Here is a 24,098-nt window from a genome sequence, read left to right on the forward strand (position 1 = left end):
AATGTGAATACAATGAAGTATCAAATAGGAGATACTGTTCCCTTCGCACCCCCCGGATCCTGTGACTAGGCTGAAAGGACCTTTATACCTTTAACTCGCTATTATAGAACACAAAAAAGCGGTTTGCTATCTTATCTTCTAGGAGATATACATATACACACACACACAAACACACACACACACACACACACACACACACACACACACACACACACACACGTGGCAGAAATGAGAGAATGCCTTGTTAATTCGATGCACAATGCGGAGGACTCGGGAAGCGCCCATGCGGAGAGTAGCACACCTATCCTGCATTAACTGCAATTCAAGTGAATGGCAGTTAATGTTGGATCTGGGTGCGTTACTCTGAATCGCGACTTAGTGCGTTCCGGACAATGAGTGGGACCCACATGTTTGTGAGTAAAAAGAGTCAATTTTTACAGTATGCACTGTAATATCATTTTAGGGAGGAAGCTTTGAAAACAGAATATCCATTGGGCCTAGAGGTCAAATATTTTGTTGCATGTAGGGTCAGACACTTGCCACTGATTAATGCATTTCAGTTCCAGTTTATAATTGGGTGGCGCTTATGTTTCAGGCTTTGCTAGAGCACGAAGATGAACTCCCAGAATATTTTAAGCCATCACAACTTATCAAAGACCTCGCCAAAGAAATACGATTATCCGAGGTATGCATTTTTTGTGAGATAGCCTTTACTGATCATCAACGACTATCGCACCCCTATATTTATATACTGCATTTTGTTTATATATGGTATTGAAGTTTCTGCATTTTCTTGAATACATTTTTAGTTCTGAGAAAATTAGTGCTAAAAAAAGTCGCAGAAACTCTCTTTTTTCCCACATTGCACCGTCTTACACACAGCAATTTGTAAAAATAAATCCTTGTTTTCATAGCACAATAAACAGAATAATTAAAGATTCCTCACACTCCTCTCCAGCTTCTCCCCCACGTGCTCCCCTCCTCTCCAGCTTCTCCCCCACGTGCTCCCCTCCTCTCCAGCTTCTCCCCCACGTGCTCCCCTCCTCTCCAGCTTCTCCCCCACATGGTCCCCTCCTCTCCAGCTTCTCCCCCACATGCTCCCCTCCTCTCCAGCTTCTCCCCCACATGGTCCCCTCCTCTCCAGCTTCTCCCCCACGTGCTCCCCTCCTCTCCAGCTTCTCCCCCACATGCTCCTCTCCTCTCCAGCTTCTCCCCCACATGCTCCCCTCCTCTCCAGCTTCTCCCCCACATGCTCCCCTCCTCTCCAGCTTCTCCCCCACGTGCTCCCCTCCTCTCCAGCTTCTCCCCCACATGCTCCCCTCCTCTCCAGCTTCTCCCCCACGTGCTCCCCTCCTCTCCAGCTTCTCCCCCACGTGCTCCCCTCCTCTCCAGCTACTCCCCTGCAAAAGCTTCCCTCCTCACCAGCTTCTCCCCCACGTGCTCCCCTCCTCTCCAGCTTCTCCCCCATGTACTCCCCTCCTCTCCAGCTTCTCCCCCACATGTTCCCCTCCTCTCCAGCTACTCTCCATTAACCCCCCTCTTCTTTATCCATCACCCTTTCTCTCTTTTACGCTCCCCCTTCTCTCACTCTCTCACCCTCCCCCTTTCTCACTCCACCCCCTCACTCACTCTCATATATTGATGTGTGTAACTAAATGTGTGTGTATTATATATGTATATATTTATGACCTTGTTACATTATGTATCATGCGTTATAACTACTCCCTGCTAACAGATGGCAACATTTGTTTCAGAAGCCTAAATTAAATCTCTATAAATCTCTTGACATTTTTTAAAGACCGTAGTTATTCATGGAATATCTTTAAACCTGGTGTGTAATGAAATAACTTTGGTCAGATTTAACAAAACATGAGTTTGATGGTTAGAAAAATGACAATAACCCTGCTCTGTACGTACGGTAGGGCATCACAGATTAAATACCCCGCGGGGATGGCATGTGAAAACGTCACGCATACTGTGCCAATGGGAATAAAACAGGATACATATGTTACCTCTAACGGTTCACACAGAATCGTTAGATTCTGAATCGTTAAATCGTAATTTTTTTATGTTTTTCTTTTAAAATACAGAATGCATCAAAAGTCATCAAAACAGATGTGAGTGCCAATGTAAACGCAGAAGAAACTAAAGTAGTAGAGAAAATAGAGAAGGAAGAACCTGCGTCGCCCGCGTCACCCCTGCCAGAAACCCCTCCGCCAGTGGAAAAAGTGACTAAAAAAAAGACTCCTAAGAGCGAAAAATTGCCCAAACCGCCCAAGCCTCCTAAACCACCTAAACCCCCAAAAGCTCCCAGCACGGCAAAACCCCCCAAAGTCCCAAAACCCACCAAACCCCCCAAAACTCTGAAAATTCCCAAGGCTCCGAAAAATCCTAAAACTAAGGAAGGAGGGAAGAAGAAAGCGAAGAAGATGAAAGAGATACCTATTTCACTACCAACCACCCCCGATCTTGATCTTCTAGAGGCACACACAAAGGACGCGTTGATTAAAGTGGACACGCCAAAGAAAGGGACGGTGGGTATAGTTGTAATGCAGTTTAATGTGTCCATTCTTCTATTATACTTAGTTACATAGTTACATAGTAGATTAGGTTGAAAAAAGACATACAGTAATTGTATTTAAGGAACCCCAAAAAACTGTTTCCTTGTTTCCTGCTAATCTTATTGCCCCAGTCTATGTCTGGATAATTAAAATCACCCATTATGCAAACATGACCTAGTTTTGATGCCTTCTCCATTTGCAAAAGTATTTTAGCTTCCTCAGTCTCACAGATATTTGGTGGTTTATAGCATATTCCCACAAACATTCTCTTTATACTTTTACCTCCACTGCTAATTTATATCCACAAGGTCTGTACATTTTCATCATTCCCTTCATAAACATCATCCCTTATAATAGGTTTTAGATCCGGTTTAACATATAAACATACTCCACCTCCCCTTCTATTTGTTCGATCCTTCCGAAAAAGGGAATAACCCTCTAAATGAACTGTCCAGTCATGAGTTTCATCCCACCATGTTTCAGTAATGCCTATGATATCATACTGCTCCCTTGCAGTTATTAATTCAAGCTCCCCCATTTTATCTGTCAGGCTTCTTGCATTAGCAAGCATGCATTTAAGTTTTTTTTCAGCCTGTACTATTATCTTATCTGCTACTTCCTTTCTGCGCCAACTTGGTTTAGTCTTTAGAAGTTTTATAGTATTATCTGTATTTAGTATGAGTGTGTTGCTGCTTGCCAAATTTGCACTTGCCCCCATTCTACCTCCTTAACCTCTTGTTTCCTTTTCTATTCCATTTAGTTTGTTATCTGTTTCATCCCCCTCCCCCCTCCAACCTACCCGGTAGTTTGAAATCTCCTCCAACCTTTCTAACATTCTCCCCCCTAGCATTATAGAATCAGTACACAATGACACACCTTTATATTCATATGTTGTTACTTATCTATGTGCTTATTGCTCTCTTTTGTATCTATTCATGTAGCTTCCACTGTAATTAATGTATGCAATGTGTACCTAATAAGTGATGGAGTAACCTCCATCAATATGGAAGCTATTATTTAAATAGCGATAGTGTAGATCTGGCCTCAGAACGTCCCATTGAAGTCACTATCACAGACCCCTTTGTATCTATACATAGTCTTCTATGTTATGTTTTTTTAGGCACCTAAAGATGAGATAATTACCCCTAAAAAGGAAGACACATCTAAACAGAATGATGTGGAGAAGTTGGAAGTTCGAGAGCAGAATAAAAGCAAAACTGAAGCTAAATGGAAATATAAGGTACTGCGACCTTCTAATGCCTCACACGTCTCCGGCATGCGACAAGGTGGACCGGACAGCAAAGAGGACATCTGGGATAACATCAGCAGGATAAAGCACAAGTACAGGGGCGGCCAATGCCAGGCCTCAATGGCCACTAACAGGTCAGGTTTTCAGGATATTCCTGCTTTAGCACAGGTGGCTCAATCAGTGGCTCAGTCGAATATCTGTGCTGAAGCAGCGATATTCTGAAAACCTGACCTGTTGGTGGCCCTTGAAGACTGGAGTTGGCCACCTCTGGGTTATAGTATCTACTTATTGTGAGCAATTTAACCACACTGAAAAGATGTGCATATAAACTTGAGTTGTGTGTGCTTATTTGAAATATTATTAGCTGTGTTCCCCATGTAGTGTCCCTTTGAAGTTTCGCAAATTCAATGTTTTATAAAACTGAAATTTTTTAAATATTCGTTAACTTTGCCTGCCCTTGTACAACAAATTAAGCAGCAACTTCATTGATCTACAATTATTCCCGTTTAAACTTCGGGTCTAATTCCATATACTCTGAAAGGGCGCGATCGCAGTATTAGCGGCCAGAAACTGGGAGTTTTGGGCCGATAATGGTGCGAACAGTTTCACAAGTTTCTAAGGCTCTTAGTTTCACAAGTTATCAGATATATTATTTATAATGCATAGGGTTATGGATCAGATCTAAAGGATTACACTCAACCTCTTTGATTAAGATTTCATTTGACCTGTTGGTCCAATGTACATTCATGCAAATTGTTTTCACTGTAACTTTCGTACCCGTTAGGCCAGTGATTCTCAAACCTCTCCCTGGGACCTGTGCCAGAACAGGTTCCTGATACAACCAAGCTTGCAGTAAATGCATTTTGTAGCATGCTTGATCCTTTCAGTGTGCTGAATACATCCTTCCTAGCCTACATTTGATGCAACGCACCCGACACTATTCATATGCACATCTGGTGCACTGTGTGTACCGTGTTACTTAGTAGTATATGGGAATGGTTGATCCTTTATTCTGTTATGTTCTTTCTTTTTCAGAACAGCAAACCGGATTCATTACTAAAAATGGAAGAAGAACACAAATTGCAAAAAACTCCTTTGTCGGGAAATAAGGACAATAAATTTATGTTTTCCTTCTCTAACAAAAAACTTTTTGGGTATGTCAAAAATGCAAAACTACGTTGGAAATTATGTACTAAATTTACTAAGCTTTTACCATATGTGAAACACCTTTTAAGAGGAACTCTATTGCAGATCAAAAGGGCCGTCCCACATACTGTAGCCACAGCTATCCCAGCTGCTTTTGAATTTTTTGATAGTATTCAAACTGTGGGTTGTCCTGCGCTGGACCACACTATGTTCAGCTCCGGAGACGCCCAAGTTCCCGGTTATTGTTTTAGGTGCCTGTTTCCTTCCCTTTCGAGAATTTGAAATGTCCACCAAACAGGCTGTGCGGCTTCCTATTGGATGGGCAAGGCCGCGATGTTTAAATTACCAGGCAAGAGTACCGGCACGTAAAACTGTAAGAAATTAGCGCACTTCAGCTCCGGACGAAACCTCGGTTACAATACTAAAAATTCAAATGTTTTATTTCTTTGCTTTGTGTGTAAAAATGTGTGTTTCTGCCTGATAGCAGCATAATTAGTTCAAACAAACCAGCACAGGAAAAGAAAGTATAGATCAGCAATTTGCCTGTATACATTATGTGACGGCTAAGAAACGGTCTCATCACTAAAGAGATTGAGCCAGACTTACTAAGCAGTGCTACTCCATAAGTCACTGTCCGGCACCAGAACAAGCCTTGTGGTCCGTTCCTGTGAATGGGCCATAAGTTGTCTTCTGACTCCAGAAGGAGTCTTATTAAATCGCACTCGTTAGTAGATAATGACACATTATGGTAAGATTGAAAAAAAAAAACACTCCATAGCATTTGGTTACTATGGAGACATTACAGCTGTCTAATTCCTTTGTTTTTAATTAGTGTAGAAGACCACCATTTAATCCGTTTAATATGCCGCTGCTCTTAGTTCATTTTGGCTTGAGTGGGACTGCCCCATAATAAATATCCCCCATTATGCACTAATTACAATAAGTAGGTGGAGTTCAAACTGGAATCTTCCAAGATATTAATCCCTTACAGTATCAATAATAATAACCATGGAGCATAATCCATTTAGCGTTCATATGTAAGAAAAGAACGCTCCTGCAATCCCAGATCAGAGGGGCTAACCAGGTGATACAATAATGTTACCTACAGTAACGAAGTACTATATTCCCTGCAATGGATAAAGGTGAAGGTTCTGCAATTAGCTTAACTTAACGCTAACAAAGATTGTTCCGGCAATTCCAACAGTGCAGTGATCAGAGTCGCGTTATGATGCGTTTAGGAGAGAATTCACGGCAACCGCAATTCCTAATAGGTCCGGAATATTTTCTTAGCATTCCTCGGATGAAGATAACTCGTGAGAGAGATTTTCTTTTATTAACACAATGCATTTTTATTCACATTATAATTCTATACTTGACTTTAAAACTCCCATGAGTTATCTATTTCACAGTAATTATAAAATCCTATTTTCAGAAATTGCTGTGATTGAGAAAATATAAGCACAGGGAGAGAGATGGAGACACAAACATAGACACTAAGGCCGGGTTCTCAACTCCAGTCCTCGAGACCCTCCAACAGGTCAGGTTTTAAGGATATCCCAGCACAGCACAGCTCAGTCTTTGACAGAGCCATTGATTTAGCCACCTGTGCTGAAGCTGGGATAATCTTAAAACCTGTGTTGTTGGGGGAAAGGGGAGCGGAGAACTCCTGCAGTAAGGTGTTTTGGGGATGTAATAGCATAGAATTGTCGCTGCCGGTTGCATTGCACGGTGTGTTGTCATTCCATAACAGGCGAATATATCAATCTGAGTCTCTTTACATTATATGTATATCCCGATCTGCCTTCTAATATACAGATATTTATAACAGGCCCAAGGGAGTCAAGCCCCAAAATAGTCCGAGTATTTTTGGATCACTACAGAATTTGAAAGAGGACAAAACCAAGCCAGTTCGAGACGAATATGAATATGTCTCGGATGACGGCGAGCTGAAGATTGACGAGTTCCCAATTAGAAGAAAGAAAACAACAACAAAGAGAGACTTGTCATGTAAGATCTGTGTCTCTATACCGTTATCTTCATTATTAAAGCAAAGGAATATGACAAATGGAGCAGCCCGGCAATAGGCCATTCCTTTGCTGTAGGAGCCTGTAATTCCTTTAAGAACTACAGTATGTGTTTCAACTTCCTCACTCAGCAGATGTACTAACCAGTTAATATGATTATAGGATGGGGTTGTAGCGCATAGTTATTTGATTATAGGATGATACATGGTTTATTCATGGGTGCACTGTAGTTATTGACCTAGTATATGCCAGAAGCAAAAGTGCAAGTAGACACATTATAGTCCGGCCGGTTACACACAACGAAATCTCAGCCTCGCTCTGAAAGTTGAACCATAAAGGATTTTTTTTCTCACCTAAGGTACCTACAGTAACTAGAGACTTGAGTGGAAATGAGCAGGAAAGCTTTCTTGAAGCTATGTAATCTGGCAGAGTAAAGAGGCAGGTGTGGAGAGATTATTACAAGTAGGACTAAGGCTGCGGACTGCAGAATAGAAAAAGAGTCGGTTTAAAAACAATGCACCACAGCAGGGGCGGGAACTCCAGTCCTCAAGGGCCACCAACAGGTAAAATGTTAAGGATATCCCAGCACAGGTGGCTCAATCAGTGACTCGATCATTGACTGAGCCACTGTTTGAGCCACCTGTGCTGAAGCAGGGATATCCTTAAAATCTGACCTGTAGGTGGCCCGTGAGGACTGGAGTTGGCTGCCTTTGCACCACAGGCATCAACGTCAACTTTGAGAGTGGTATAGCAAAGGTGCGTGAGCTGGGAGATAAGAGAACTCCAGAGTTATCTGAAATGAAAGGACAAGGGAGATCAGACTTTTGTCAGTCATGTTTTCAGACAGCAAGACATTTGGCTCATATTTAGTATTACAGCCAATAAAGAAGACATACACAATAAATGCTAAGGCGTTTCATTGTACAGAGCAGAGAGTAATACATAAGAGGAAGAATTGGAGGCTGCTTTTACATGTGTACCTGATTGTATGGAACATATTGTTAGAGCAGAGTGTATAAGGAAGATGTGTGTAACTTGGCTGTTGATGACATGCAGAGGATATTAATGTTATCCGGGGTGTGTTTCACAACGCTTTGCTGACATTAGAGAAGAGCCCACGTTATTTTTGCATGTGATTGCCTGTTTTAGTTTACGTTGCGTTATTTGCCTTGATTTAATCAATCTTAGCGAATCCATCCCTCGCAGTGGCAGATCATCGATGCAGCACCAAAACTGCCAGCTTTAATTATTGAGCAAAAGATTAGATATTCAGAGCCAGTGCTATTAACACTATGCTATGTAAAAGGAGATTGTTGGGTTATATTAGGTTGAGACCTATCTTCTTTCAAATATGTCTCATTAGCGGCTTCCTGCTCACAATGTGAACAATTTAAGTACAAATGTGTACAATATGTGTGCGGCGGTTTGAGTATTTTCTGCACCTCTTTGGATGAATCACATGCACAATACAGAGTTAGCCAGTGTATGTCAATGCCTTGTTTACCTCATCTTGTACATATTATTAACGTACGCATTACAATTTGTGTCTAGTTTTATCAGATCACAAAGAAACTCCACAAAATCCTCCAAATCCTCCAGCGAAGAAGTCCAAAGTTCAGGAAACAAAGTATAAGGTATGCACCTGATTATTAAAATGCCTTGCCTGTATGCCTTGAATTGCAAATATAGCTTCCGTTATTCTTAACACGTTAACGTACACAATACACAACACAAGTTTTATCGCCAGATGTATCACAACTCCATTAAAACAAATGGAACCACGTTTAATACATTCTGTATGCTCACTATATTGATTTTTTTGGAGCTTTTAACAGGTTCATGTTAAGAATCCTATTATATGTATTACATTAATCCGGTGGAATGCATCACTTGTACAGGCAGTTTGTTTCTAAAGTTAGCCTTCATACTTTAATTAAAATGTAATTGAAATTGCCTTCTGTAATGTAATACGTGTATGGGCAGTGCATAGAATGATGGGAGTAGTGGCAGTGCATAGAATGATGGAAGTAGTGGCAGTGCATAGAATGATGGTAGCAGTGGCAGTGCATAGAATGATGGTAGCAGTGGCAGTACATAGAATGATGGTAGCAGTGGCAGTGCATAGAATGATGGGAGAAGTGGCAGTGCATAGAATGATGGTAGCAGTGGCAGTGCATAGAATGATGGGAGTAGTGGCAGTGCATAGAATGATGGGAGTAGTGGCAGTGCATAGAATGATGGGAGTAATGGCAGTGCATAGAATGATGGTAGTAGTGGCAGTGCATAGAATGATGGAAGTAGTGGCAGTGCATAGAATGATGGTAGTAGTGGCAGTGCATAGAATGATGGAAGTAGTGGCAGTGCATAGAATGATGGGAGTAGTGGCAGTGCATAGAATGATGGTAGCAGTGGCAGTACATAGAATGATGGTAGCAGTGGCAGTGCATAGAATGATGGGAGAAGTGGCAGTGCATAGAATGATGGTAGCAGTGGCAGTGCATAGAATGATGGTAGCAGTGGCAGTGCATAGAATGATGGGAGTAGTGGCAGTGCATAGAATGATGGTAGCAGTGGCAGTGCATAGAATGATGGGAGTAGTGGCAGTGCATAGAATGATGGTAGTAGTGGCAGTGCATAGAATGATGGGAGTAGTGGCAGTGCATAGAATGATGGTAGTAGTGGCAGTGCATAGAATGATGGGAGTAGTGGCAGTGCATAGAATGATGGTAGTAGTGGCAGTGCATAGAATGATGGTAGTAGTGGCAGTGCATAGAATGATGGGAGTAGTGGCAGTGCATAGAATGATGGGAGTAGTGGCAGTGCATAGAATGATGGGAGTAGTGGCAGTGCATAGAATGATGGAAGTAGTGGCAGTGCATAGAATGATGGTAGTAGTGGCAGTGCATAGAATGATGGTAGTAGTGGCAGTGCATAGAATGATGGTAGTAGTGGCAGTGCATAGAATGATGGTAGTAGTGGCAGTGCATAGAATGATGGTAGTAGTGGCAGTGCATAGAATGATGGAAGTAGTGGCAGTGCATAGAATGATGGTAGTAGTGGCAGTGCATAGAATGATGATAGTGGTGGCAGTGCATAGAATGATGGTAGTAGTGGCAGTGCATAGAATGATGGTAGTAGTGGCAGTGAATAGAATGATGGTAGTAGTGGCAGTGCATAGAATGATGGTAGTAGTGGCAGTGCATAGAATGATGGTAGTAGTGGCAGTGCATAGAATGATGTTAGTAGTGGCAGTGCATAGAATGATGGTAGTAGTGGCAGTGCATAGAATGATGGGAGTAGTGGCAGTGCATAGAATGATGGGAGTAGTGGCAGTGCATAGAATAATGGTAGTAGTGGCAGTGCATAGAATGATGGTAGTAATGGCAGTGCATAGAATGATGGTAGTAGTGGCAGTGCATAGAATGATGGTAGTAGTGGCAGTGCATAGAATGATGGTAGTAATGGCAGTGCATAGAATGATGGTAGTAGTGGCAGTGCATAGAATGATGGTAGTGCATAGAATGATGGTAGTAGTGGCAGTGCATAGAATGATGGTAGTAGTGGCAGTGCATAGAATGATGGTAGTAGTGGCAGTGCATAGAATGATGTTAGTAGTGGCAGTGCATAGAATGATGGTAGTAGTGGCAGTGCATAGAATGATGGGAGTAGTGGCAGTGCATAGAATGATGGGAGTAGTGGCAGTGCATAGAATAATGGTAGTAGTGGCAGTGCATAGAATGATGGTAGTCGTGGCAGTGCATAGAATGATGGTAGTCGTGGCAGTGCATAGAGTGATGGTAGTAGTGGGAGTGCATAGAATGATGGTAGTCGTGGCAGTGCATAGAATGATGGTAGTCGTGGCAGTGCATAGAATGATGGTAGTAGTGGCAGTGCATAGAATGATGGTAGTAGTGGCAGTGCATAGAGTGATGGTAGTAGTGGCAGTGCATAGAATGATGGTAGTAGTGGCAGTGCATAGAATGATGTTAGTCGTGGCAGTGCATAGAATGATGGTAGTCGTGGCAGTGCATAGAGTGATGGTAGTAGTGGGAGTGCATAGAATGATGGTAGTCGTGGCAGTGCATAGAATGATGGTAGTCGTGGCAGTGCATAGAATGATGGTAGTAGTGGCAGTGCATAGAATGATGTTAGTCGTGGCAGTGCATAGAATGATGGTAGTCGTGGCAGTGCATAGAGTGATGGTAGTAGTGGGAGTGCATAGAATGATGGTAGTCGTGGCAGTGCATAGAATGATGGTAGTCGTGGCAGTGCATAGAGTGATGGTAGTAGTGGGAGTGCATAGAATGATGGTAGTCGTGGCAGTGCATAGAATGATGGTAGTAGTGGCAGTGCATAGAATGATGGTAGTAGTGGCAGTGCATAGAGTGATGGTAGTAGTGGGAGTGCATAGAATGATGGTAGTCGTGGCAGTGCATAGAATGATGGTAGTCGTGGCAGTGCATAGAGTGATGGTAGTAGTGGGAGTGCATAGAATGATGGTAGTCGTGGCAGTGCATAGAATGATGGTAGTCGTGGCAGTGCATAGAATGATGGTAGTAGTGGCAGTGCATAGAATGATGGTAGTAGTGGCAGTGCATAGAGTGATGGTAGTAGTGGGAGTGCATAGAATGATGGTAGTCGTGGCAGTGCATAGAATGATGGTAGTCGTGGCAGTGCATAGAATGATGGTAGTCGTGGCAGTGCATAGAATGACGGTAGTCGTGGCAGTGCATAGAGTGATGGTAGTAGTGGCAGTGCATAGAATGATGGTAGTAGTGGCAGTGCATAGAATGATGGTAGTAATGGCAGTGCATAGAATGATGGTAGTCGTGGCAGTGCACACACAGTACATGTGGAGTACTTGGGTACATACATTTTCTTGTTGCCTTTTTCTGTGTAGAATTGTTTTAGTTCAGTGGCGTAACCACCATCCCGCTAAATCCCGTGATGCGGGCGGGGGAAAGAGCACTGGGAGCCCGGACGGCCGATGCTGGAAGTTGGGCCCGGCAGCGGCCAGAGGTCGGGTTGAACTTCTGCGTCCAGCTGCTGCTGGGGCCTCTGTTTGCTGCGGGGCCCTCACTCCGCTGCCAATTCCTCTTCCCCCTGCCCTGCCCGTGCCACCGTTCAGTGACGGAAGCTGGGCCTGCCCCCGAAGTCGAGCCCAATTTCCGCCCCCACGGCCAGCCGAGCTTTGCATCAGTGGTAGGGTAGGGAAATTGAATGTGGTGGAGGAGTGGGGAAATTGAGTGAGTGGGGGGGGGGGAATTGAGTGTGGTGGGGTGGGTGGAGATTGAGTATTGTGTTGGTGGTGGGGTGGGTGGAGATTGAGTATGGTGTTGGTGGTGGGGTGGGGGGAGATTGAGTATGGTGTTGGTGTTGGTGGTGGGTGGAGATTGAGTATGGTGTTGGTGGTGGGGTGGGTGGAGATTGAGTATGGTGTTGGTGGTGGGGTGAAATTTAGTGTGTGACTGAATGTAAAACTTTGTTTGATTGTAATAAATTGTATGATTTATTTTGTGTTTTTTATTTGTGTTATATGTTATAAATGGTTTTTTTTTAACATTTGTTGCAGGGGGCACAAACACTGTAGTTACGCCACTGTTTTAGTTACATAAAGTATGATCTTTAGCTATAGTTGCATTGAGCCTGCTGCCAAATCCTACTCTTACCTGTCTGTGTGTTAATCAAGTTCTATTGTATCCATGTTATTGCTTCCTAAATCTCTTAATGATGAAAACAAACCAAATTGGAGTAAGGTACTTTGATACACTGACCGTAAGAGATTACTTTTCCAGATGACATCTAGCATGAATTAAACACCCCACCATCCCTTTCTGTAGCATGATACATGGCATCCAATGCGATCCAGCAGAAAGGCAGCTTGTCAAGTGGTTAGAGAAAGACGATACTTTTACTGGGAAACCAATATTCATAGCAGCATTTCTTTGTGTCACTATATTGATGCTTCCCGCTCTTGGTTAATTTTACCAGCTTTTTATGATGTGAATTGTATTATCGTTACCCACAAATGTTAATGATTCAATTAACTTAATTTAAAAACTGTTATCCTGGAAGGGCCTATGTCGCTTTGACAGCCCAGCAGGGGTTAATTGTGTGTTTGAACTGTGAGGCACTTTAATTCACCATGGCAACTGTCCTTTTCCATTAAATGTGTCTTAGTATGGTCTCAGAGACATTCAGTTGGTAGATAACACACATGACTGCACCCAGCTGTTGATAAACAAGATTATATTTGTAATATTTGTAATATATTTGATCTGTAATGCTGCCTATCCTGTACGTGCAATCTTTTAGAGTGATGACTCATCAGATGAAGGCTCTCTACACATTGACACAGAAACAAAACCAGGTCGAAATTCCAAAGTCAAGAAGGAAAGTGGGAGCTCAGCAGGAATTTTAGATCTCTTGCAAGCAAGTAAAGAAGTTGGTGGCTTGGATTACAACGCAAATAGGTAAACAGAGCCAGATTAAGTCTGAAACGAATGAAAGAACACGGATTGTAAATGTATGCTGTGCAGAATTACAGGCTGACACTACTGTATATGTACCGAAGGGGCCGATTGAGCCATTTCTCGGCCAAAATTTACCGATTAAGTCAGTGGGGTATTTCAGCCCAAAATTGTGTCGAGCAGCTTTGGCACATCTGGAATCAGCCCCTTACTCTGGATTGACAATAAGAATAGAAAGTTCTTTCATTGAGGTGCCCACAGTGTAATGCCATCTGTGTGTTTTTACTTCTAGATCAACGTTACTTGTACTATCGGTACAGCTAAAAGTTACACCATTATTCCAATGCCGTGTCTATGACATCGCAACAGAATCCAATATAGGTTTTGGGATATGATCATCTATGTACATTAACGGTAACTAGGATGTGGAAAGAGACTACTTCGTGGCTCCGTATATTGCCAGTACACTCCTTAAGTGCTACCTGCAAAACAAATATAGTGAGAATATTAAAATGTCGTCCAAGTTAATGTCCTTCCATATTCTTGGTGCTGTGGGAAGTTGCTTTTGTTTGTTATTTGCACACATTAGAAGGGAGGTGTTTTGGAACAGGTCATGGACAGTGTGTAAGAAATGTGTACAAATGATACTCTTATGCAAAAGCACAACTGCAAAAGGTCAATATTAAAAATCGCTGAAAAGTCAACATCGAATAACCCAAAAACGACTATTCTTGTAAATATTCAGTACTAAAAGTATTTTTTTTTAATAATATGACTTTCATACTGTACATATTCCAATGAAAATACTTCCTCAATTTTCATAAAAAATTGAATAAAACACTTGCAAACATTTAACAGAACTCTTCCATTTCATTACTGGGAAACAGATTGACATATGGCAATTTAAATTAACCAGTCATTACATTGGAATAATTTATTGTAGTTATTACATTTCATAAACTGTCAATCATGTGATTATGCAAACACTTACATTATATGTGTTGTTAAAAGGTACCTGGAATGCCGGGGTCCATGCTATATACAAATATAACAGGTTCTGCTCTCTATTTAACAGTTGTTTTATAATAAGAAATATGTTTTAAAAAACATAATAACAGCACCAACAAAGCATGGGATGCTGTAGTATGTGCAACATGGCCGGGGTGAGGGCAGAATGATACACCTGATTTAAAAAACGTACAATAGTAGCCAGCGTGAGATGTAAAAGCACGGGATATCGCTGCCTGATGTGTAATATGGGACTTTGTCAGCAGGCAGTACTTTGTATTCAGCTTGTGCCGCGATGGCCCAGGAATTCTCACATCCCCTTAGGCCTTTCCTCCTTCCAGTTGTATCAATTGGTGGTTAGGTCACTTGATGGTCTATTTCCCCCATAATGACCAGTGAGGGAAGTGGGAAGACATTATGCTAACGTCTTGGCGACTTCTGTGTGCTATGGAGTGAGAATACGTGGAAAGTTATCTTGACATCTCTTGGAAATGATTGGTTGATTTATTCTTGTAAACTTATTTACTATACCTCCAAAAAGACACAATAAGGACATTTCAGTGGAAAACAAGCCATGTGGCTATTGGGGATCTTACTTTTTCCTGTAAGTAAGTAAAACATTTTCTGGAACGTTTATTATGGATAAACTTCCCACCAAGCCTAATATTGGAGACAGCTGTAGTAATATGATAGCCCCATTTGAATTTGTAAACCCTTATTGCTTTAAACATGTTCTAGTACATTTCCTTTGTATAACATTCATGGATTTGTTTGCCATGGCAACGTGGCGTGACGTGACCCCACAGCGTCATTTGACACCGGGTTGCCATGGAGACGTGTCGCTGGAAGGCAAGGTTAGTAAAGTTACAAAGGCCTTGCGCGATCCCTGGCATTTATTTTAAATGCCTTCTGGGATGCGCGGGGCCTCTGTAACAGCCGCCCACACTCCCACTTTGCGCACCCCTGGTGTAGTGGGTGGGAACCGGACTGCCAGGAGTCGCGCAGGGAGTTAAAGGAGACAGAGTGACGCATGCGTTGTAATGCAGCCACACGAGAAGCTTGGAGGCAAAGTCGGGAAGAGAAATAGGGCGGTAGTTAGAGAGGGTCAGAGAGAGGGTCAGAGAGAGGGTCAGAGAGAGGGTCAGAGAGAGGATCAGAGAGAGGGTCAGAGAGAGGGTCAGAGAGAGGGTCAGAGAGAGGGTCAGAGAGAGGATCAGAAAGAGGATCAGAAAGAGGATCAGAGAGAGGGTCAGAGAGAGCGTCAGAGAGAGGGTCAGAGAGTTGTTCTTTAGAATTATTGTGATGAGTTGATATTTAAAGGAAGATGGGAATGTGCCAGTGGTGAAAGGAAGGTTAAAGAAGTGAGTTAAGGTGGGACTTACTCTGGCAGAGAAGAAGCAAAGAAAATGTGAGAGGATAAGAGGGTATGGGGAGGTAGTGAGAGGGTCAGGGGAGGTGGTGAGAGGGTCAGGGGAGGTAGTGAGAGGGTCAGGGGAGGTGGTGAGAGGGTCAGGGGAGGTGGTGAGAGGGATAGGGGTGGTGGTGTGAGGATGAGAGGGTCAAGGGAGGTAGTAAGAGGGTGAGAGGGTCAGGGGAGGTAGTGAGAGGGTGAGAGAGTCAGGTGAGAGGGTGAGAGGTTTGTGGATATATAAGTTTAAATCTCTCATCATTTTCAGCACAAAAGATATTAAAGATGGAAAATAGATCAACTCTATCAATGTGTAACTTTAGTTCATGAAAGTCATCGATGAAACTGATTGCAGAATGAACATATAGGCGACATATACAAAGAAGGCTAAAATGAACATTTGATATGCAACATTTTTATGAATATATATATTTTTCTTTTATTCTTACTTAGTCAACCACCTGCATCTCCAAGCACACAAGAGGCAATCCAGGGAATGTTATCCATGGCAAACCTGCCATCCGATTCCTGCCTGCAGACCTCTTGGAGTACAAACCAAGCTAAGAATAATTCAGCCCAAAATTCAAAGAAATCTGGAAGCAACAAGGGAGCAAGCAAGCGGGCAACCAAGAAAACCACAAAGAACAACATTAACATAGATGACTACGACGAGGACCAGGACAACCTGGGAGCATGTTTCAAGGATTCTGATTATGGTGAGTTATAACAATGCGTTGAGTTAATAACCTTGCAAATAATTTCATGTTGAGTGAAAAAAACAATACTTCAAGATCCTTGTTATTTGGAGCAACTCAGGAGGGTTCCCTGGTGCTAGAGAAACCAAAAGCAAAGCGGTCATCTCCTCTCATCATTGATTTACTGACCCCGTATACTTCTACCACGGATTAGAAAAGGAAGAAGAAGGAACATTAGGAAATAAAACTAGAACAAGCTCCCTAAGTAAATAAAAAACGTGGCACAGATGTAGCAAGACTTGCCGTCCTCGGTGCCACGGACGAACAAGCAAAGATCTGTGGCACCAGGGACAGTGCCTTCGGGGATAGATTGCAGCCCGGGAGGATTAATGCTGCAGTGCTAAAGCAGTGATGGCTTGAAAACCTGACCTGTTGGGGGGTTGGGGGGGCTTGAGGACTGGGCTGAGCCCCCCTGATTTAGCCTATTGTTTGAAATGCCACTTTGCCTGTTACTCATTATAATATTTGTTTAATTGTTTAATCGAAGACAGTTTAAAAAGATTATGTCAGTAAAATATCATAAAAAGCAAAGCCGGACAGGCGGTCACTTTGGGAATATAGTTGACATTGAAAATATTCCACATTTTATTTTCATCATAATTATGCAGAATTATATGTGCTGATGAATGACATTTTTTGTTCAGAATAAGTTTACACAATAAATACAAGAACACGAAGTGTCGACATAAAAGAAATAAGTAGCTGAAGTTGTACAGTACATCAACTTCCAAATAAGAGTTGGGCTTTTCCTTTAAACAGCACACGAGTTGTAACTGAAGAAGGATCTTGAACACCCACATATTGTTACATTATAAAAGTGCCACGGTATTCCAGCCACGTATATCACTGCCTACAAAGCATGTGAATAATATACACGGCGTTCAAATAGCTATGGTGTATTTGCCCCTATTTGGCACATTCGCGCTTATCTGAATTATTTAAGTGACTTCTTGTGTGATTACCCTTATTTCTAAGCTTGTATCTGATAAGCATTTTGTAATTCCCAATTTATGACCTATAAATACCAATGAATAGTAACCTATCTTTATGAACAGAATCATACTCCATTGTGTGCAGTGTATACATTGTGTCCTGATTGCTGACATAGCAACTACAATTCATGTTTGACATTCGATGTATCAAATTCTTTGCAGCTCCATTTGTGAATGGAGATTAATAACAGAGTTGGATTTTATTCTTTAATTTCATACTAAATAGTATCTTGTTCATAATTATAATAATAATATATTTACCAAAACAAAGCAAACTATCATATCATGATTATGCATTAGGTAGTATTTTGTAAGTATATGCATTGCCAGTAGGAATTAAGGCAGCAGACTGTATTGTTCGATATATATATATATATATATTACCGGATTGTGCTCCACAGTCGACACATGCATCCCGGGGGAAATAAAATGGCCGCCATGTAAGGCTCGCTACAGCGGCCAACAGAAATTTGCAATATAATACATTTTTATTGGTGACCCCACCACCAAATATATGGGGGGGGAGGGGGTGTGGTTCGTGTCAAACACCGGCACGAAAAATACTCCAATATCTTGGGAAAAGGGGCAAGTAAAAAGAGAAAGAAAACAATATATAATGTTTGTTAGATACACTGAGGACAAGATTTTGCAGCCTCATTTTCTTTAGTCAGATTGATGCAAAAACGACGAAACAAATCAATGACATTGAAAATGCAATTGAATAGTGATCTACACTTCTCACAGTGCAAGACAATATGAACATCCTTACTGAGGTCTACATAATCACAGATTTATACAGAAGCAAAATAAACCACAATATAATTTTAGTTGGGAAAAAATACCACCAACACAATTGAAAGAAATTGGATCTCTGCATCTGAGAGTGATGAATACCATCACGAAAAGGGCCTGAAACGGCCCGACACTGATGAATATTTCCAATTATGAAGCTGATATCATACATATGCACACGTTGAGTGAAAGCTAAATCCAAGATGGGAAATTCAGTACGTTGGGGGACTTGTAATGACTTGATTATCTTACGATGTGATTGAGCTGGGATTGTCACTTCCCCATAGCCGCACATGTCACAGTTTGGGCATTTCTACCCATTACTTCTTGTTCTCCAGACAAAGGTTGTGTAAAGGGAAGAACAATTTGCACGTGGATTTGGACTAATACTTTGAGGCCGCCTGAGCCCATGATTTTGTACATTATAAAGGATTACTGTCACATTGTTAATTTAGATTACATTTGGTTATATTGATTTTAAATGATTTATTCCGTAACAAATGTTTTTGTAAAACATGTGTAACCTGCTAACCACGGATTACAGATGTCGTTAGTTTCTGTTATTATTTACGCTAACACGTTACAAGTTCACAAACATGCGTTATGTTTGTATGGTGTATTAAATATTGCGCTATAGCTTTCCTGCGTTGACTAAACGGGGTTAATTCTATATTGCCCAAAGCAGCCGTTCTTGCCGTTTTCAGACAAAAAAATCCTATTTACTTTCATAGGGATTTTTGGCGGAAAACAGCGTGAACGGACAATATAGAATAAGGCCCTAACACATTCATAATAATAATGGGCACTGCCTCTGTACGCTTTGACCCATATTTACTAAGTAGTGCTATGTCATAAGACACCATCTAATACCGGAGGCGTGGAACGGCCCATTCACTGTAAGGTGCATAGCGTTGCTTAGTAAATATGCACCTAAAAGTTGTTTAAAGTGACAGGTTTTTTTTGCAGAATTTGCCGATTATTTGTAACATAAATTTTGGTGGATAAAAAAGTGACAAAAACGCTCCTGCGTACAGCAAATAAAACCCCAGGTGTGAGCACAGTCACACGTCCCAGACAGGTGTGCAACCCTGCCCTTCCCCATTATCTCCTAGCACACAGTGCTCCCACTGCAGCTAGGGTGTTCTGGGTAATGATATGCAAATGAGTTACAGATTATTTACCAATCACTAAATTACCAAATTCACCCGATTCGTATTTACACAATTTGTGACACACTCACTGAAACATATGGAGAAGCAGCGGTGATGCTCAGAGTCAGAGGTCTCATCCGCTTCATATAATATACTTACTTATAATATAGTGAATACTGAATAACAGTTGTTTTCTAGTTCATACAAGAGTGCTAATACATTTCTCGTATAGAATTGTATGAATTTTTATTGTAACAATTTTAGGGCAGAAATTGTTAATCAAAACAAATATTTCAATTCAATTTATTCTAATCGTTCATCGCACATTTTCTTTCTTTCAGAAAGGAATAATTGATAAATGTCAAACTACTTAGAGATACTTGTCCCGATTAAGCAATATTTATGTCAACAAATTTACTGTCATATCCATCAATCCAACTAGCAGCTCTGAGTCTTCTGTTAGTCTGTACTGCTTAATAAGCTGCATCACTGGTCCATAAATTGGGAACACATTGCCGTAACTCAAACTGCAAAGGGGTACACCAGTGTACGTACCAGGGAGTGCTCACTATGTTACATTCCAGTACAGTTTGACAATTCCATATGCAAAGTATGGCTCTGTAGCAAAACATAGACATGAGTAAAGTAATGTTTGTAATCTGGATTCTGCAGCGACATTCTAGGTCACGGGCGGCCAACCCCAGTCCTCAAGGCTCACCAGCAGGTCAGGTTTCCGGTTATCCCTACTTCAGCACAGATGGCTGTCGATGATTGAGCCACCTGTGCTGAAGCAGGGATATCCTGAAAACCTGATATGTTGGTAGCCCTTGAGGACTGGGGTTGGCCACTCCTGTTGTAGGCTATTTGTCATTGAACACAATAGCATGGTGTACAAGATGAAAAAGATTTTAGAAGTGCAAAGAGACTTACTTTAATGTTGTCAGCCTATTAATTGCTGAAAGAACATACACTTCAGAGCAGTGTTACAAATTCATCGATCAGGGGAAGGGCGGATTAACCTTGTGCTGTTTAAGCAGGAAGTATCACGTGACCCTTAAATTGGAAAGGATCATTGGAAGGACAAGCGTGTACTTTTTGATTTTGATTTGTATATAAATACTGTATAATTGGGGATTCTTACACAACATGTCGCAGTCCAATCAAATTGGTTATCTAAGAAAAAGTTCCTATCTGAAAGATAGGCTTATGATAACGCATCTCCTTTATGCATATTAGTCCAAAGAATGCTGGTTTTAGCCGTTTACAGTACAAATGATGTGCAGATTTTTCATTAATGAAGTACATCATCTCCTCGGTAACACTGAGTGAATTCATTTAAAGTCACTTGTGTTTGTACAGAAGTAGCCAACATTATGCACACGCTATGGTGCGGTAAGGCACTAAATTGTGACATTTGGCACGCTAATCACACTATTCTGTAACTCGCAACTTTATTGAACACGCGTTATCGTGCAGTAATGGGTGTAATAACCTTAGTTACATCTGTATCTCTCTGGAGGCTCATGTTTTATAAGTATACAGTATATGGTGACATTGAGTTTCTAAGTGAGATATTAGCTCATATTTACTAAGCAGAGCTATGCTATAATATCCCTTAGAGCCAATTCGAGTGAGCAGGATGCAGAGTGTCACCACTGGTGCCAGAGTGTCTTATGGCATAGCACGGGTTGTAAATATGGCCAATTATGTTTCCTTAACTAATAAGTGGAATTTCCTTAATGCATCCCTCCAATTACTATTTACTGCTAGTGAATGTTTCTTTAGATAGACTGATCACTGATCAATAAGCAACATTAATTGCACATGGTTTGATTTTCTCCCATTATATCAGATACAGCAGTATGCAAGGTCAAAAACAATACTTTGTGAGCAATTTTCAGAAGAGAAAGTGCAGCAGTCACATGATTATAGTTACTTATTGGAATATGTTAGTTATTTTAACTATTAAAACTGAAGCTTTTCATACATTAACCTGCTTGTGTAATCAAGATAATATAATATATTTTGGAGCAGAATTTTAAGGATGGTAACCTCTGTACCAACCTCTGCCACAATTTTATAGCAGTTTCAGAAAGAATATACTGTACTTGTGCTAAAGATAGGCACCCGGTGGTTCAATGGGAGAGTGTATGTGCAGCTATTGATTTAACAGAATAAATTAGGTGTCTGACCAGGTAGCTTTAGTGCTTCTAAACAGCATATTAACTCCTCATACTGGGACAGAATGCCATACTGATACCATGCAGTGCTATATCAATTTGCAATTCAAACATTACATTCAAAGCATTTCCATCTTTGCAACTATATTCCTAAAAGATATAATTTACAGAATGGATTAAGAACGTGCAGGATTACTTTTCTTTATTCAGCAAATTCAGTAAATAGGTTTGCGCTCTTCAATGAATATGGCCAAAAATGTTGCCAGAGACATTTAATAAAAATAGCATGTTCTTGTATAGCGCTACTAGTTTTATGTAGCACTTTACAGAGACATTTTGCAGGCACAGGTCCCTGCCCCGGGGGGCAGGGATCTATGTTTTTGGTGCCTGAGGCACATGGAGATAAAGTGATTTGCCCAAGGTCACAAGGAGCCGACACTGGGAATTGAACCATGTTCCCCTTCTCGAAACGCTCTAATCTTTACTCACTGAGCTGCTCACATTTAAATACAAGTACCCGTGAAAGGTAGATCTTTGAGAACATTCCCCACAGAAGCTGTGAATTTATACCTACAAATATTACAACTTTTTTTCTCACTTTTGTAATTCAACACTTTCAAGTAAATCTAACACTTGTTTAAGTAGGTTCCAAGTGGCATCTTTAATCACAATTTCCCATTTCCCAACACTCCACCTGTTGCAAGCAAAAGAAGTAGGAGAGAAACATAGATTTAAATGTCAGGCCTAAAACTATACAGCTCATAAAATAGTTATTGTTACTTAAGTACCTCTTAAGAAAATCAGGGTTCCTTAGCCCTGCTCAACTCCACTCCTCAAGCCCCCTCAACAGGTCAGGTTTTTAGGATATCCCAGCTTCAGCACAGGTAGTGCAGTCTTCGATTGAGCCACTGATTGAGCCACCTGTTCTGAAGCAGGGATATCCTGATAACTTGACCTGTTGGGGCCCTAAGGACCGGAGTTGAGCCCCCTGCTCCAGCCAATGATGTTTTTATACTTCTAACATACCTGCTATTGCAGTGTTTCTCAGGCTGCTTCTCAGGCCGCCCCAGTCAGTCCTAGATATAACCAATGAATTACAAAGCAGGAGCGCTCATTTTACACTGATTGGATATGCAAATGTGTTGAGTTTTTGATTAGTTCAAAAACTTGGCTTAGCTGGGATTTCTTGAGGATAGTTTTGAATTAACAATCTGCACAAAGCAAACTGTTTCAGATAACTTGCTAAACAATCCATGTGCTAATAACCAATTTCTGTGGGATTTGCACTACACTTGTTTTTTTTTTTTTTGCAATATCCATATTCATTGCTTAAAAACATTTTATCTGCACTAAACTAAAAGCAAGGGACCGTAAATATAATATGCTGTTGGGCCAAAGACTATAAGCTAAAGATTCATTCAACTTTATTTCAAATATTGTGAATATAGTCTTAACGTTAGAAATAGAAACAATCCAACCTTTGTGCGTTATATCTGAAAGTATTCCTCACCTCTTGTATTGCACCTACTAATACAGTATAGGATTATCAAATAATGGTGGTCTTTGTTTGCGTAGTTTACCCATCTCTTGAATCAGATGAAGATAATCCCGTGTTCAAATCACGATCAAAGAAGCGCAAAAGTTCTGATGATGCCCCTTATAGTCCCACAGGTGAGCGTGCAATTTCTCTAATACTGAGATAGTAACAATACTGCAGTTACTAAATGTTAAATACCTACTTCCTTGCTTTATGGCTGCATAAACCACTGTTTCTAGGATAAATGAATTTATTATAAATACTATACATAAACATTAGCATAGCAGTAAATTGTTCCATTGTATAAGGATTACGCACGATCATGGGCAGCAGGGTTTTTTCAGTTTATAGAAACTGCAAAACATTGAACAAAATGTCAATATAATTTAAACAAGACTCACATTTGGACTTAAAAGCACCTGAAATTAATTTTCAATATCTAAATTTAAGGGCCATCATTTTCTTACAGCGTGTACGACGCCTCATAGACCTGATAAGCCAGTTGTGAAGGTGAAAACACATCCACAGGAAGGCCATCACATCATCTAACCATCACATGTATTCATTGATAAAGCCCAGCCAATGACCATACATTTTCTTGTTATTGTAGCATTCTTCTCTTTATTTCTTTAGCGTTACAAATAAACTGGCTAAATTTGACACAAACAAATCTCATTAGCATATTGCAACTGAAAAAATGCTGCTGGGTGGCAGGGTGAAAATATGTTGGATGAAGATTGTCCCACGAGTAAATGCAGATGAAAGCAGTTGGTCTATCAGAGTATGTAGGCTACACGAACAAAGAACAGTTTGAATTGTAAGGGA

General features: G+C 41.1%; 1 protein-coding gene across 1 annotated transcript in view; it reads left to right on the plus strand.

Moving 5' to 3' along the window:
- Positions 1–24,098, plus strand: part of PHF2 (PHD finger protein 2) — a 62,726-nt gene that overhangs the window by 18,719 nt on the left and 19,909 nt on the right. Inside the window, exons 10-18 of the mRNA XM_075573663.1 lie at positions 596–685; positions 2,091–2,534; positions 3,682–3,801; positions 4,846–4,964; positions 6,785–6,963; positions 8,532–8,614; positions 13,296–13,453; positions 16,320–16,582; positions 23,312–23,407. Of these exons, the coding sequence (XP_075429778.1) occupies positions 596–685; positions 2,091–2,534; positions 3,682–3,801; positions 4,846–4,964; positions 6,785–6,963; positions 8,532–8,614; positions 13,296–13,453; positions 16,320–16,582; positions 23,312–23,407 (1,552 nt within the window). The remainder of the gene's footprint in view (positions 1–595; positions 686–2,090; positions 2,535–3,681; positions 3,802–4,845; positions 4,965–6,784; positions 6,964–8,531; positions 8,615–13,295; positions 13,454–16,319; positions 16,583–23,311; positions 23,408–24,098) is intronic.

Source organism: Ascaphus truei, chromosome 17 (genome assembly GCF_040206685.1).
Source record: "Ascaphus truei isolate aAscTru1 chromosome 17, aAscTru1.hap1, whole genome shotgun sequence".
NCBI lineage: Eukaryota > Metazoa > Chordata > Amphibia > Anura > Ascaphidae > Ascaphus > Ascaphus truei.